The sequence below is a fragment of the Heliangelus exortis genome, chromosome Z (genome assembly GCF_036169615.1).
Source record: "Heliangelus exortis chromosome Z, bHelExo1.hap1, whole genome shotgun sequence".
NCBI classification, from domain to species: Eukaryota; Metazoa; Chordata; class Aves; order Apodiformes; family Trochilidae; genus Heliangelus; species Heliangelus exortis.
Window position 1 is genome coordinate 33,067,033 of NC_092454.1, and position 16,324 is coordinate 33,083,356.

Genomic DNA, 16,324 nt, shown 5'->3' on the forward strand with positions numbered 1-16,324 from the left:
TCTCTAATCCCTATGGAGCCTGCATCTCAGCCATAAAAAACCTGACTGATTTAACAGCAGTGGGGTGAGCAGTGGGATGAGAAACCTACTGCTGCCCTACAGACATGAGTATGTGAGTATACCTTCTATTAGGTAAAGCACATGTAGCAGAAGGTCCCTCCAGGAGAATGGCTGCTCCAAACTCCAGTGAGTGATTCTCCAGTCAGAGTAGATGGAGTTGAGATCCATGTACATCAGGTCTATGTAGAGGTAACGAAAGCTCAAAAAACCCATTTGCTGACAGTGGGTTTCCTGCATGTGCTCAAAATTAGAGGACCCCTAACATGGTTAGTTAACAGCTGGTCTTATAAGTCAGAGCTTCTATGTACAGTGTACGGAGATAAGGTCCCTGTGGTGCATGGAAAAAAATCTGTTTGGGGAAACTGGACTTTACCTGCTTCAGGCAGGAGATGGAGAACAAATACTCAAGGGATACTAGCCCTGGGTGAGAATACCTAACTTTTTGCCTGACTGGCTCAGTGGGTAGCACATGGAAAATTTTTTTTTTTTTTTTTTTTTTTTTTTTTTTTTTTTTTGTGTCAGGGTCATGGGTTCAAGACCCATGTTTGTTAATTGCTGCACGTGGTCATGAAACAGGAACTAGGTTCATTGATTGGCATCCAGTAACTTCCTTGAGGCTGACACCTGTAACCAGCAATCCATGGACAGGAACTGTGTCAACCTTCATACCATCTCCCTCACCTTGATATGTGCAAGGTGACAGGTGGACATCTGCAACCAGGGACTAGATGAAATTCAGTAAAGAAGGATGGACTGATGTGTATGTGTATTTGGGAACAAAAAATAGAAGTGACATGAGCATGATGCAAATGGTATGGAATAAAGTGTTCAATGTCCTGTTTTGAGCTAGCATGGAACCAATTTTCTTTTAGTAATTTTGCTTTTCAGTTAAGCCTCTTCTAAGTAACTGCATGTCATGAAAATCACAGGATGGTTTTAGTCACTGCTTCTAGGACTGAGAACACTTGATGTTTATAGTTACTGCAAGACAACTGTATGCAATACCACAGCCACTGCTTGGTTCTGATAAACTTTTTAAGTTCCACAAACAAAAGGGAGGAAAGAGGTCAGACCTGTGACCCTCCTCGAGAAATCAATGGACCAGACAGGTGACCAAAACTGACCAGAGTACTCCATCCCATATATGTAATACTCATTATAAATCTGAGGGATCACAATGTCAAACTCTCTTTTGTCTATGGTCAGTGGTCCTGAGAAGACCCCATCTGTTCATCTGTCTTTGAGCCCAATCCATGAGCTCCTGAATCCCTGCGTTCCTGCATCCAACTCACATCTGCTGCTGAGCCCAGGAGCCCAGTCCGAGACTCTTCCAGGGCCTGCCCTGCAGATCCCACAGTGATGTGAGGATTACTGAGGGGAAGGGAGAAACACAGTAAGGGTTTTGTATATATTTGCACATACTTCATCATTTTCTTTTTTTATCATTACTATTTTATTAAAACTGTATGGTTTAATCTCCAGCTCCCAAGTCTCTCTCCCTCATTTTCTTTTCTTTCCTTTCCTTTTCTGTGAAGGGAGAGGGGTTAATAGAGAGCATCTGTCATTTGTTTAATTGCTGACCCAGTGTTAAAAGGTGACAGAAGCCAAACAAAAATTAAATTTTCTTTCCTGCCCTTTATAGTGCTTTGAACGGTTAGAATAGGTGGGTGAGAGGCAAAAACCAGACAGGCACAGACAAAACCTCCCCTGCTACTGTATTTATATAAACAATTTGGCTCTGTCTTCAGTTTCATATTATCTATCCAAAATTCACTTGTACAGTCTGGGTAATACCACACATGCTTGCTTGTCATTGTGCCAGTAAATAAAACAAGAAATGCAAGTTACCAACATCACTGAAACTTTATACAAAAAGCTGAGCAAAGGTCAGACACTATTTTATTTCTGCTTTCTCATCCAGTTATTGCTAAGGCAGGAACAGCAATTACAACGTTGGTAAAAAAAAAAAAAAAAAAAAAAAAAAAAAATCAAGTTCTTTATTTACTTTGTAAGCAAAAACATACTACTTAAATGCTGTGGCTTGCTCTATTTAGGAGCCGTAAAACTCGCTGCTCAAGAGAAACAGTTTTCTGGGTTTCCTTGTTGAGAACTCACTTTACCATGACTACTTTTCACTTTAAAATTTCATGTAATATAGTTCAGTGTGACATGGCCTAAGTGCACAGGTGTTATACATGCAATTTGATAACTAGTTTTTTTAAACAGTCTTCTCCATGGTGTGCTCATTTTTAAAAACTTCTTAATTTTTACAATTATTAAAGATAAAATATATAAGGTTATAATTTTTAATATGAGACTAAGCCATACCACAAAGCTTGAGCTCTTAGTTTTCTAGCATACAGATGACAGAAGTGCAAAATGACACTGAAACTGTTTCTTTCATTTGTACTCTACAGTTCACAAAACCCAAGTGTAGTGAGTGTCAGAAAGACCAAATCTCAGTGGTCCCTTTCCATTAATACTTCCAAGTCACTGATATTTTGACATACACATTTGCAATACCATAACAAAAGGCAAAATGTACTGACCTGTTCTAGAGAACTTTGGAGCTGGTCCCTTATCAGTGTTCAGTGGAAAAAAAGATGTTTTAACTAAATATGGCATCAGTTTTCTCTCATGACAAATATAAGATGTCCACAACCATTATGAAAGTGAACTCCATCTGTAACAGACATGTTCTTGGAGATGGTCAAAAAAATGAAAATATAAGAAGGCCCTGTGCCTCAAGTCCCTTAACACAAGCACTGAAGTTACTATCAAGCCACAAAATGCAAAGAACTAGTTATTTTCTTACTTGTGCAAACAAGGACTCAAGAAAGGGCCTCAGACAGAAGCCTAATCATAAACACTGTGGTTTAAAATGCTATTATGATGTACATTCCAAGATCATAGAATCATAGAATTGCTCAGGCTGAAAAAGACCTTTAAGATCATCAAGTCCAGCCTCATCCTATGCATACAGTTATCTAAAACAGATGTAGTTTTAGTTAATGTGTAAGTTGATAAAGTATGTATGGCTGTAAAGCTTCCAAGGCAGCTGATTGCCAGCCATTTCGTTTTAATGGTGCTTGGGGTGGAGATTGCTGAAACCCATTTGGTCTGAGTGCATTTGGTCTGACTACATGACTGTACCCATGCATTCTGAGTGCATCTGATTTTCAGAAATCATTATAAAGTATGATAAGCAGAGTACTCAACACCCATGAACAGTTCAAGTAATAATTACATCTGTGATGGAAAATAAAAAGCCGGAAAGAAGGTGGAATTACACAGAGAAATGTACATCTTTTCAAGCAATGTGCTACCCTTACCTCTATTTACAGTATTAAAAAGGAGTTACATATAGAGGTGATGCTAAGGACTGTTGTTGCTGCTATGTCATGTTTCCAGCTTCCTGCTTTTCATCTGTAGCAACGGGTTTTGAAGCATGCCTGAAGTGGGTGGTTGTTCTTCCACTCAGGAAAGAAGAGTCCAGTGATAGTACTTAACAAATCTAAGTTATGCCCTCCACTCTGATCACAATGAGCAGTCTCCCTTTATTACACCTCTTCAGAACCTATCTGTTTCATAGCATATGATCTGTGATCTTAATGAGCAATAGCAATATAACTCCAGGCACCATTTCTATGCAGATTTTAACTCTGGAAGATACCTTCTACATTGAATGACCACAACTAAAATACACAAATGCATGACACTGCACAGTAGCACCTGTTTAAACTATTTATCTTATTTACATTAGATAATGCTACTGTAAGAAAATACTGCTTTTTCAGTGTATTTGAAAAATAATTTAATATAGTGGCAGGGTACATATCATGCACCACATACTTTCTAGAAGAAGAGTAAAATCTACTCACTAAAAGCAGAAATGAGAGTGGACTTCAAAGCCCCAAACTGGTTATGACCCAGCTGTCGCAAGAAATGATATAGTTAAAGGTGTGGAATGGACTGCACCATTATTCATTAGTTCTCATTAGTTATGAAGAATAACAGTAAAATCCACAGGTATCTATACCAGGGCACAAGAAGAAACATACAACCTTAAGTTCATGCTCCACAGAAGATGGTAGAGACATTTTTTGCAGGGGAAAATTTGTCACTTTATTCCGACAATTATTAATTTGATGTTACATAAGTATGTAAGAAACTCACCACTCAAAGCAAGCTGTAAACACGTAATTTAAGCCCCAAAAAATGAAGTGAAAATACTGCTTTTCCTTCACTGAAGACAGCTTTTTAAGAAACATCCCATTATAAACAAAGCTCTGGTTGTGTCACATACACAAATCTCATACCAAGTGAGTTAAATCAGTAATGTACATGGGCAGTTATGAGCTGCTGTGTGCAGCCAAATAATTGTCCACTTGCTCAGCTCTGTAACCTTTATTCAGAACTACTCACTCTGATAGGCAAGCTTGGGCACCTAGGAATTTAGAACATTTAAAAAAATATTCCAAGTTACCCTCTCTGATCTCTGTGCAAAGAAGGGCCTGTTCAGCCACCCTGCAGTAGCTGCTGCAGGAAAACATACTGAGACTGTACAGTCACCAACCTCGTTGTCCAGGTTTAATCAACAGTGAGGTTCTGCTTTCCAGTTCTGAGCAGGTCTTCTATTCAACATGGTTTTCTTCTATTCAGCTGGCCAGACCTGCAGAGCACTAATGCAGAGCACACAAGGTGTGGTCTTTATGACATGGGTCAGTAGATTGAGCTAACATCCATCACGACCAGAGGCTTCCCCATCCCTCTGGCCATGCAGTGCTACACTATGCCAGCTACTGGCACTGCTCCTTGCCCAATGTCCCACTGTGACCCAGTTCAGAGAGCTTAACCTGTAATTCCCTACTGCTTCCAGGAAGCACCCAGGATAGTGGCAGTGCCAATAAAGGAGAAGCAGCAGGAGGATGTAGCTCCAAGGGCGAAGAGCTGGATCATCCCATCCACTGGCCCTCTCATTAGGCTGGTTTAGCCACCCTGTAAAAACTCCTGGGCAGGCCAGCAAGCAGGTAGGGCAGCACTTCACCAGGAACTAACACACACCTAGGAAAGACATTAATGTATAGGTTTCTGCTTAGAGAAACATTAGAGGCAGCAGAAGTGGACCAGCTTTATAAGATACAATCTGGGATGGTCTGTTCTCCAGTTAATGTAACTGGCAACAAAAAACAGGAAAAGTGATCCTTCATTTAGCCAGGAATGTGAAGTACATAGAATCACAAAGCCCTTTCAAATAAAAAGCAATGGGGAAAGATGACACAGAGAGCTGAGCCATTCCCTAATGTGCTTTCCTTTCCCAGGGAATCAGCAGCAATTCTGCATAGATGGCCTTACTCATGGAGATAGGAAAATACTGCCAGACAGGTATGTACCAAAGTCCTAACTCCCATACCAAAATGTCTGAAGACTATGCTGGCACAAAAAAAAGACACCACAACAAACAAATAAGCAAAAATCAACCAGAAAAATAAAGAAACAAGAAAGACAAAAGATGAAATAGTCATCTCTGGGATTACATTTGCATTATCATCATTAAAGGTAACAGGAACCAAGTGTCCCAACAAAGGATCAAAGTTATCAAGAAGAAAGGTATCAAAAAAAAAAAAAAAAAAAAGTAAAATTTATTACCATCTGCCAGTTTTTTTGATGAAGCCATTGAAAACTAAGTTCATGGCCACAAAGTTGTTAGATCCAAGTAAAATACCCATTAATATTATTTTCTTCAGTAGATAAAAAGCTCATACTTTAATCTGTGTTAAACATGTCAGAATAATCTAGTTGTAAAACAGAAGAGAATGCAGTATTATTGACACAAAGTCAGCTCCCCCAGTTATACCTACATAATAAAGCCAAGTAAGCACAGTAGCTTATCCACACACCACAGTCTGTTGTACACACAGTGCAGTAACTTTACACACACCGTGGAGTGTGTATGATTTTAAGTTTTAAGCCCTAGCTTTCTTAGTCTCATTTAGAAATATAGGACTACAAAAGGACAGTCTCTGTAATGGAGCCCAGTCCTATTAAGATGCAGACGACTCTCCAATAGTCAGCAAGATCAAAAAATTCAGAAAAAAAGAAAGAGGAAGAAGGAAGTAGGAGAGATTGCTTCTCTATAATCACGGGACAGTTAAAAGTCACCAAAGCATCCAGAAAATTAACATCCTTGCTTTGACCCATAAAACTAACAACTTCAAAGCACCAGAGCTTCAGCAGACTGTGTGACCTGGGACAAATGTCCCACTGGTATCAGCATTCATGGAACATGAGCAGGTACTCTGAGCACTTCTACAGGCACACCCATCCACTACCTCAAGTTTTTCTATTACTACTTAATGATTCTTGAGACAAAACCAAGGAAAGGGACAGGTGCCCAGAAGACAATTTACATACCAGACAGAAAGCACGGCTCCTCAAGTAACTTGGGGAAACTTAGACACAGAGTATTAATCACTCAGAAATAAAGACAACAGTGGAAATAAAATATTTCCAGCACACCAGCTCAGTTATAAGCTAACTTAACACCTTGTTTAAGCAAGAAGCACACAGACAGAATGCTACTGTCCAAAGCAATTTTTTTGATTTCCAAATGCTCACTCCTCTGCATAGTTTAGCAGAAAATTCAATTAAACTATACATTTCAATCAGGTTGTACATACAGTTATAACATACAATGACTGTGAACTCTTCCAAGCTTTGGATATGTTCCAACCTTATATTTGTGAGCACCCAGTAAGAGATAATTTTTGTTTATGTTGACATATAGGTAAGATCACCCAAGCTTCCTAACAAACAAACAGACTTGCACCTTCAGGTAGTTGGGGAAGACCCACTCTAGTGAAGAGTGGTACACCACTGCACTGCAAGGTCCCTACTGCTGGTAGTCAATGCATGCATGTAGACTGGGCATCCATGAAATGGCTCAACACTTTTGCCTCCCCAAGCAGAAACCATGTTACATTTGCTTCTGTAATTAGAAGGGAATAAGGGGAAAGAAAAAAAAAATGCCAAACCCAAGAGGTTGTGGGGCACCATGGATTACTCACTGTGGTGTTTTACAGCAATCCTAAACCATCTGGACTATCGTGGATTTGGGTGAAAGCACCTATTACAAGACCTTCTCCTCAATATCAATGTGTACCAGTACTAAAAACCCCCACCTAACTCCAACACACTAAGAATATAATAACTTCGGTACAAAAGAAAGACGTAGTTAAAACTAAGCTAAGATATCTACACTGACTTGTATCCTTACCAGCTTTGTCCTTCCCCAGGTCAGCATCATAAAATCATAGAATCTTTCAGGCTGGAAAAGACTCCCCAGATTGAGTCCAACTTTCATCCCTGCTCTTCAAATTCTCCTCTAAACCATATCCCCCCAACAGCACATCTAAATGACCCTTAAACACATCAAGGGATGGTGACTCAACCACCTCCCTGGGCAGCCTGCTGTTCCAGTGTCTGAACACTCCTTCTGTGAACAGTATTTTCCTAATGTCCAGCCTAAACCTACCCTGCTGTAGCTTGACTCCATTCCCTCTTCTTTTACTGCTAATTACCTGTGAGGAGCGACCAGCATCAACCTCTCCACACATGCAGAGCTGCCACAAGCATTTGGGACAAAACCCCTCCATTTTGGATCAAGGTCTTGCCATCCCTTCATTCAATTTTACATGTTCAGTCTTGATAAAATTTAAGTTCCTGTTTACATTGGCTTCATTTCAAAGTCAAGAGCCAAAGTTCAGTCTCCTGGAAGCAAGCAGCATCCAGCCTGCACATTCACCTGTGACACCGTAAATGTTAATCTAGTATCAAAAGTTTCTTTTTTTTTTTCCCCAAGCATTTTCATTCTTCCAGTGTTTAAAAATCATACCATTCTAAGCTTTTTTGTACAAGGCTAAATGTATTGAAGTTTTAAGTCTTCTCTCTTAAAAAACTTCTTCCTGCAGCTTCACCATTCCAGGGTTTCTCCTTTCCTTTAGAACAGAACAGGAATGGAGGGATGGGAGCTGTGAGTATCATGTAAAGGACACAGCATCTTAATGCACAGGGATATTGGGAGACACCCGTCCCTACTATTCATCTCTGGTATTACTCTGTACCACAACAGCACCAAAGCCAACCACCAAAAAACATGCTGTGTCATTTCTTAAATGATGAGATCTCAGGGCTTAACCACGTTATCTACATTAGCCCCCTTAGCACAGGTCGTCATATCCTGTGCTACTAAATCTCATGTCAATTATGCTACTCCAAAACTCACTACGTAGCAAATACATGTAAAAAAACAGTTCAGGCTTAAAGATCTTTATGCTTTGTCCACATTTCTCTAGCCTCTGCCTAGCTCAGCCAAGAACTAGAGATGACTGTGTAGGATCTACTATACTGTTTGGCAAGTCAATGAACGCTTTTCAGGTTTGCTGGATAATCCTCCTTTGCATCACCTGTTTTCTTGCAATGGGGTCAAAAATGCAGCCTGAGAAATAAGTCTTATTTGAGACAGAGCTCACATGCAAGTCAATACCATCTAGGAAACAGAAACTACTGACCCACATCTTTAACTAGCACATTTTCTCTGGAATATAAAATTGCTGGACAGGTTGACCAACCAAGCCAGTTCAAAACAGGACATCTGGTCACTGAGCACAGCTCTGAGTTTCATAAGAAACATCTAATTTCCTCGAAGAATTAATCCACCTTTGAATACCTCTGACTGATTGCAACAATCATTCATTAAGGTTACTCCAGAACTGCTGCACCATCTGTTGCTCTCCTAATTTCCACCTTAACTTTCTTGTCCATTTATATTCTTCTTTGTTGTAATGCGAATCTTTATCTCTGCCCCTCCTACATGTTTTAATTTGAGGTTGACTTATGGAGGAAATCACTACTCCATGCAGGCTGAGATTTCAGTGCTTTCAACTGCTAATATAAGTTAGATATGAGGTGGGTTTTTCCCTTTGACAGTGCAATTGCATTAAAACAAAAAACTTTTAAAAACAAAAAAACAAAAAAAAACAAAACAAAACAAAAACCAAATAAACAAGAAGAAACAAAAAACCAAACCAAAGCAAAACTAAACAAACAAAACCAAAGCCAAAACAAAGAACAAACCACATAGAAATACACAGAATAAACAGCAGAAGAAAGATACTGCTCCTTCCTGCCACCAATATCATGGACTGAGCTTCCAACACAGCTCTCATAAAAGCACAGTCTAACCCTTCCTTTTCCTAAGCTAAAAGACCAATTTCTGTTCTGCAAGCACAGTTTCAGCAGAGGAAGTGACATATTCTAAACATCTTTAAAGAAAGATAATAGCGATGAAAAAAATGAAACAAAAAAATCCCCACAAACATACACAAAAAAGCAAAGCCTGAAAATACAGAATGATAGTTTCAGCCTACTCCTAGCCTACCAACCAGCTCCAGTACTGATTGTGCCTTACTGAGCCTGGCTAGAAGAGAAATCAAACACCAGCATTTTTATCTGCTTCCTGATGAGTTTAGATTTACAGAGATTTGTATGTTTAAACTGAAGGCACAAAATAATCAACAAGCCCTAGTTTCAATCAGGCTTCATTTTAAAAGATCTACAAAAGAAAGCATTGTTGTCCCCCTGAGAGAGAAATAAACCAAGCAGTTTTACCTAAAAAAATGATCTGTAACTCTTGTTCCTTTCAAGTAGGAAACCTTTCAGCACATTTAATAAGGCAGTAATTGTCACCAGTAGCACTGTATGGTGACAGCCTCATGCAGCCTGTGCCATTAGCATCTCACAGGTTATTATGTGTTTGTGAAAAAGAAGCATTTTAAAGCATCACTGGGAGGTAAACTGACTTGGGATACAGAAGAGCAACTCCTCCCAACATATTTTCCAATTATAAGACTTTCTTTCTCAGCATCCATGCAACCACAGGGCTAGGGCTTGCAGACAAGCAGGGAATAACAAACTTCTGAGAGACAATAATACATTTACACAGTTTCCTAAGAGTGTTCTTTGCTGTATCTGATTTTCAAAATTCTGAACTGTTTGTTTGTTTGTTAAAAAGCATACAAATACACCAACCAACTAAACAGGTTTTCTGCACAAAGAGCAGCTTTGAGACCTGTGTTTTCAGGGTTCCTTCCCAGGTCCTTTTCCCTGAAAAACTCATAAAGTCAACTCAACTTACTGTAACTAATTATCATGTTCTAGTGGAATTTGCATATATGTACTAATAGAAGCAGTGAATATGACATATTTGGTATTTATTGTTGTGCTTGTATGAACAGCACAGGAAACAGTACCATAGAGGTCTGCATCTTCTGCATCTTCAGTACTTAACCACTTACTCTCTGTAATAAGAAGGTTAATGTGTGTCTTTTAATGGAGCAATGAAGATGAGGTCACAGCAAGAAAATCCAAGAAAGAAAATGGAAATTTCGGTCTATCACAGTTAAAAATTTTATACCTTATACACAATACTTTCAGCCTTACCAGACTATATTTTGCATTGTTGCTTCCCCCAGTATGACTTTCTAGTCTGCTAACTAATAGGAAAAAATCTTACACTATAACATTATTAAAGACAGTTGACATGGATTTTAAATGTCACCATTTTGATGCAAGTATCACCTAAAAAACTTCACATCTTGCACTTTACCAACTGGCAAGTTCACAATATTAGTTAAGACTGTCAAGCCTGAGAAGTGCCACAAAGGTGAAATTCTAATTGCTATGCTAGTATGGTTTTTTTGGTGTTTTTGCTTTCCTCTAACACGAGTGCAATGTAGTTACAGTGTGTGGATAAATGACAGACAACCTTTGCAGTTCTAATAGGCACAATTTCTAAAAATATGATTAATGAAAGGTACACGTATGCATACATATATATGCATGTATGCTCTGCCAACACACTCTCTGCTTACTACGCAGTTTCTGGTTTCTAGAAAGGAAAAAAAGTTTGCTTTTACTCCTCAACACTTAAAAAGAGTATTTTTCAGACTGTAAATATATATTTGCTCTACTCCCCGGTTTCTCTTACCGGTATCTTCAGCACGTTCCCCATACATTTTTCTCTCTGGCAACCGATGAAGGAGGTACCTTAGACACTAGGGTTTTGTTACTGCATTTCAATGGTAGCTTTTCTGCTTAAGTGAACTACCAAACAGAAACAGATTTGTTTCCAACACTGCCGAGATTCATTGTAGCTTTTGTTCAGAAGTTGCAAGTGTTTCCCTAGGGAGTCACACAGGTCCGAATAAGCTCGAAGTTGAAAATTGTGAAGACACCTCTTCCTACTTTTAGAATCAACAATATAAGAACTGCAGACCACAGTGTAATTACCATTTTTCAATTCCAAAACATAATTTCAACAATCTGTACCTCTTTTAACAAGGACATGAAAGTCTACAGAAAAAGAAAAAACAAACCACAACACAAAACAGGGGGCTAGGAGGGAGAAGGTATAGGGTGTGAATGAAAGAGGGAGCTGTTTTTAAGACCACATGCTAAATTTCTTCAGTTCTCATAAAGAGAAACCATATATATCTATACCATAGCTTTATTTGGGTACCTTCTCTCAAATTATTTAAACAATTTGCATTTCTCATGGTACAGTAGCAACTCCAAGGATGGCTGGTCACAGAAGGTTAAAAGAATATTTTCATTAATTTAGTCTGGTTTTAAGGTCTTTATTTGTATGCTCACCATGGTGAACCTGAATTCCTGTCTTTTGGGCGGGCTCATGTAAAAGCACTGCAGCAGGTTATTTAAAATGCACAGTCACACAACCTGCAACTGCAGGCAGAATTGATGAACAAAACAGCTCCAGTACATTTTCTCTTTCGTGATAATCTCTACTATGCCTTGAAATTTCATGGTTTGATGATTACTTAACACATCTGTAGGTAACCTGTATCTGATCAGTTCAAATTTTTAAGACAGAAAACAGTATATGCAGTGCAAGGTACACTACGATCAAGGAAGAGCACTATCTTACATGTTCTGTGCTTAAGACCACATTTGATGCACAAGTCTCAAAACACTGGTACAAAAGGTTCAGATAAACCATTGTAAACAGCTCAGAATGTGTTGGAAGAAATCACATGCAGGCAAGACAAATCTGGGAAATCCTGTCAACATTCACAAATTCACAGTTCCAAGTTTCTTTTTTTCTTATTCTCTTCAGGCATGTATCAAAACAAACCAAAGAAATGAATAAAACTCAAACATTTTGTAAAAAGACTGAGGACTGTTTATTACTTCTTTGCAAAGGCACTGTGAGAAACCAGAAAACTAGGAATTGTGGGTTTTTTCATCCCCTGTCCCTTCTCCTTGTTTCCAACAACCCTAGGTTTTATGATATGCAATACTTAAACCTCTGTTATTAGTTTCAATCAAAATTTTCGTTTATACAACACATTTACATTCTTCAAGACACCTTTCTGAGATCAGTTTCTAATTCAAATGACTATTCTAGCTATGGTACTATGGACTATTTTAAGGCAATAAAAATGCTAAATAATTTACAAGGGGAAATAGTGATGATTATTAACATTTCTGAGTATTTGCATCTTCACTGAGCTTTCTCAAAAGCCAGGCTGGCCTGTGAACTTTGGGATCTGTTCAAACACATCTCTGTCAATAAAAACTCATCTGTTCATTTATTCACATTGTTTGCTGCATGACAGCAACTAACTAAGAGGAAATAAAAGAATTCTTCCCTAGGAAGTAAAAAAATAGGATGATTTTACAAAAATTGAACTATTCATGATAGCTTAGCTCTATTTGAAAATAATAATTGGTTCCCACATGAACACAAGAAATTTTGAAGTCAAAGGTGTTTCAGTATTCCCGGATTTCTGAGTTTTGAGCCTCAAGGTTGAAATTTGCAGCAGCATTTATATGCAAATGTAACGGCAAGAAACCTACCTAAGGAGTTAAGGAGGAATGGAAAGCTATGGGATTTACAAAGTAGTAGTTCAATCACCCCTAGAAGAATTTAAAAATACCATGGTTTTAAACCTACTATCCTCAAATTTGCTTACTCTCACGGTTTATGATAACACTTTGCAGTGGAACCATTCTGGTTTCTCAAAGTGCTGCTGACGTGAAAGCTTTGACTCTTAAAATAACTGCATTTCATTTTTAAAACCAAAGGCTCTGTCAAGAGTTTCACAGTGTTTTATCATCCACTGGTATTTTCACATAGAAGTAGAAAAAAAAAAATGATGAAGTGGTTTTCTTTACTTTTTTCAAGAAAAAACAAGAGAAGAGTTTAATATCCATTTTAACTCTTAAAATACTACAGGATTAAATCACATGCCAAGCTTAAATCACATGCTTGATACAGCATCAAGATGAGTAAAAGAACAACCTCAGTTCTCTAACACCTTGTCTGTAACTGATCGCAGGAATATACATATTTTTATTGGACTCCATTTACCTAATATCCTGCCAATATGAAAAACTTCTTTTTTTTTAAACTATATTATTCACTGTTTGCACTTCCCTGCACTGTAAAAATGAAACATTTGGTGTTTACTATGTTCTGTAGGTAACCTGTGACTTGCAGAGTATGTTTACTCAGAAAAATCCCTATAGTTAAATATTTCTTACATAATTAGCCCAAAGGCAATTGTTCTTTTCCATAAACATGTGGTAGAGACCAAACACTACATTGACACTCTCTCTTTAAAAAAAAAAAAAATCAGAGAGGCTACACAAACCTTAGCACTTGTGGAACAAGCATACTGACATCATCTTTCCCCTGAAGTACTTTAAGAAAACATTGTAATTATTTCTAGATCAGAGTCTTTATTTTCTCCTATAATTATGGGTCAGTGTCTGTAAGCACAAGCTGCTTTACTTTTAAGAGTTCAGAAACCTGAATTTCAGAACACTTTGTGTTCTTGCCAGAAAAAATTGAAATCAAATCAGTTTTATGTGTCCAAACAAAATGTTCAGACCACACAACCTAAGCTTATGGCTTAACACATCTTTCTACCAGGATACCAAATAAATCAGTATGATTTCACTGTCCAACACAATCTATAATTCCAGATGTGTGAAAAACCCAATGCTACCTGAAAACAAAAGTACACATTTATCCTGTAACAGTAACAGTCATGGCAACAAGCTTGTACATAAATGAGGCAAAGTTTATTTTAAAAACAGTGCCATGAACCTTCTGATAATACAGGGTTTTTTTGGTTGGTTGATAGGGTTGTGGTTTTTTTAAGAAACTGTGCTGAATTTCTAAGTTCCTGCCCGTACCAGCACCTTATGAGCAACATTTGCTACTACTGGACCCTTTGTTGGAAAGATACATAAAATACAGACGAAAGATCATGTGCCCCACACACCCTGCCCTATGGCAATTAAACACCAATCCTAAGCTTTGAAATCGAGAAGGTGAACACTAGAAAGGATTCTGCCATAGTGGTATGCTGGAGTGCCATCAGATTTCTCCTTAATGAAACAGGAAAGAAGCTGAAAGCAAGGAACACAATCCAGTATTAAACTAACAGTTTTAAAATATGGAAAGCACTGAAAAAAAAACAAGGCATGGGGAGCAGCTTGAGTTCTTTACACAAATAGTGTTGGAAGAGATTACTACACAGCATTCCAGAACCAAGGCTCAAGCAGGCACTGCCTCATCTGCAGTACTTTGCTACATATAACCTCATCTGAATTCCATCTCCAACAGTGATGCCTAGCAAGTGATCTTTAACGGCAGTACTGTTGATGAAATACAGAGTTTCTCTCACTTCTTTAATGGTGTTATTAAAGCAGAACTGACATGCAATACATTAAGAATATTTCGCTACCAACACAATGCAAACTTCTGCCCTAAACACCCACACCACGTTCCCAGTTATCGCCTGGATCTCAGCAGCAGGCGTTAAAAACTCCAAAGCTTCCCCCCTCCCCAGAGGTGTCCCCCACGGCAGCCGACAGATCCCAGCACGCCGCACGACACCCAGGCGGGCACCAAGCTGCTAAGTTAACCATCAGGAACTGACCGAGCCCACAATCCGTGCCGCAGCTTAAAATCCAGACCACTTTCCGGTCCTCGAGCACCCCAGAGAGGATGGAGAGCCAAGCACCCTTGCCCCTTGACGCTCAGCGGTCGCCGAGCCCGCACCCACCGCCGGTCCGCACCCACCTTCCCAGGTCCTCGCCCGTCTCGTAGTGCTCCTCCAGGTTCTCCTGCCTGAACACCGTCATTGTCCCCGCCTCGCCGGCTTCAGCCCCTGCTCGGCGCCCTCATCACCAGCGCCCAGGGGCCACCCTGCGCTCAGCTGCACGTCCTGCGGAGGAGCGCGTAGGTGAACACCCGGCGCAGGGGCCACCCCCCCTACCCTCCCCGCTCCCGAAGGAAGCGGCACAGCGGGCACCTCCCCTGCCCGGGAGAAGAAAGCAGCGGCCCCCGCCCCTTCCCCGGCAGCGGCATTCGCACCGCCGCCCAGCCGACCGTGGAGGCCGCCGGCGCCCAGCCGCCCGCCCGCTGCATTCCTCCGTGGCTCCGTTGCCTGGTCACCCAGGACGTGCCCCCGAGACTACGGCGGCAGCCCCCGGGCATCCCCGCACCTGACCACGGCGGAAACGGGGGATCCCCTCGCTGCCGCCGGGCAGAGGCTGGAGGGGACGCTTTCCTCCGCCCCGCAGGACCGTTCCCTCCGCCCCGCAAGACCGCTCCCCCCGGCCCTCTGACCCACTCCCCCTCACCCGCCGCTGCCGCCGCGGAGCCCCGGCCGCTCCGCGACCCGTGAGGCGCCGATAGCGCCGCGGCCGCTCCCGGCCGGCGCGCAGACACAGCGCGACGCCGCCGGGGGGCTCCGCCGCCCGGCCAATGGGAAGCCGCCCGCCGCCCCCCCCGCCCCTCGCTGCGGCCTGCCCGCCTCTGCCCGATGCCGGACCAGGTGCGCCCCGCCCCGGTCCCCGGCGGGGCGGGGAGTCCGCGGCAGCGTGCCCGCTCCCCAGCGGCCACCGGCCTGCGGGCGGCGCTCGGCGCGGCCATTGTGTACGCTCTGCCGCCGGGCGCCGCCCGCAGCCCGAGCGTTTCGCCCCCTCCGCTCGGTGACCGCGCCCCCGCCCCCGGCAGGGTGTAGCGGGGTTGGGAGCAGGCGGGGAGGTTGGCGGGCGTCCTGCCCTCCGCTGGCACCCGGCATCCTCAAAGCAGCGGTCTCCGCCGGACAGAGCGTGGCGGTGCCACGGAGGGCACCGGGCTGTCCCTTCTCCTGCCCGGGGGAGTCCC

At 41.3% G+C, this 16,324-nt stretch overlaps 1 protein-coding gene across 3 annotated transcripts in view; it reads right to left on the reverse strand.

Moving 5' to 3' along the window:
- The window catches only part of DAPK1 (death associated protein kinase 1), an 87,033-nt gene extending 71,121 nt beyond the window's left edge, over positions 1 to 15,912 (reverse strand). For 2 of the 3 annotated variants that reach the window (XM_071731819.1, XM_071731818.1), the window contains exons 1-2: positions 15,796 to 15,912; positions 15,233 to 15,377 (exon numbers count right to left, since the gene is read on the reverse strand). In XM_071731819.1, coding sequence (XP_071587920.1) covers positions 15,233 to 15,294 — 62 coding nt within the window. In that variant the 5' untranslated portion in view covers positions 15,295 to 15,377; positions 15,796 to 15,912. Of the gene's footprint in view, positions 1 to 12,996; positions 13,057 to 15,232; positions 15,378 to 15,795 lie in introns of those variants that run through there. The other variant, XM_071731820.1, reaches the window with a different exon arrangement.
- Between the last annotated feature and the right edge of the window lie 412 nt (positions 15,913 to 16,324).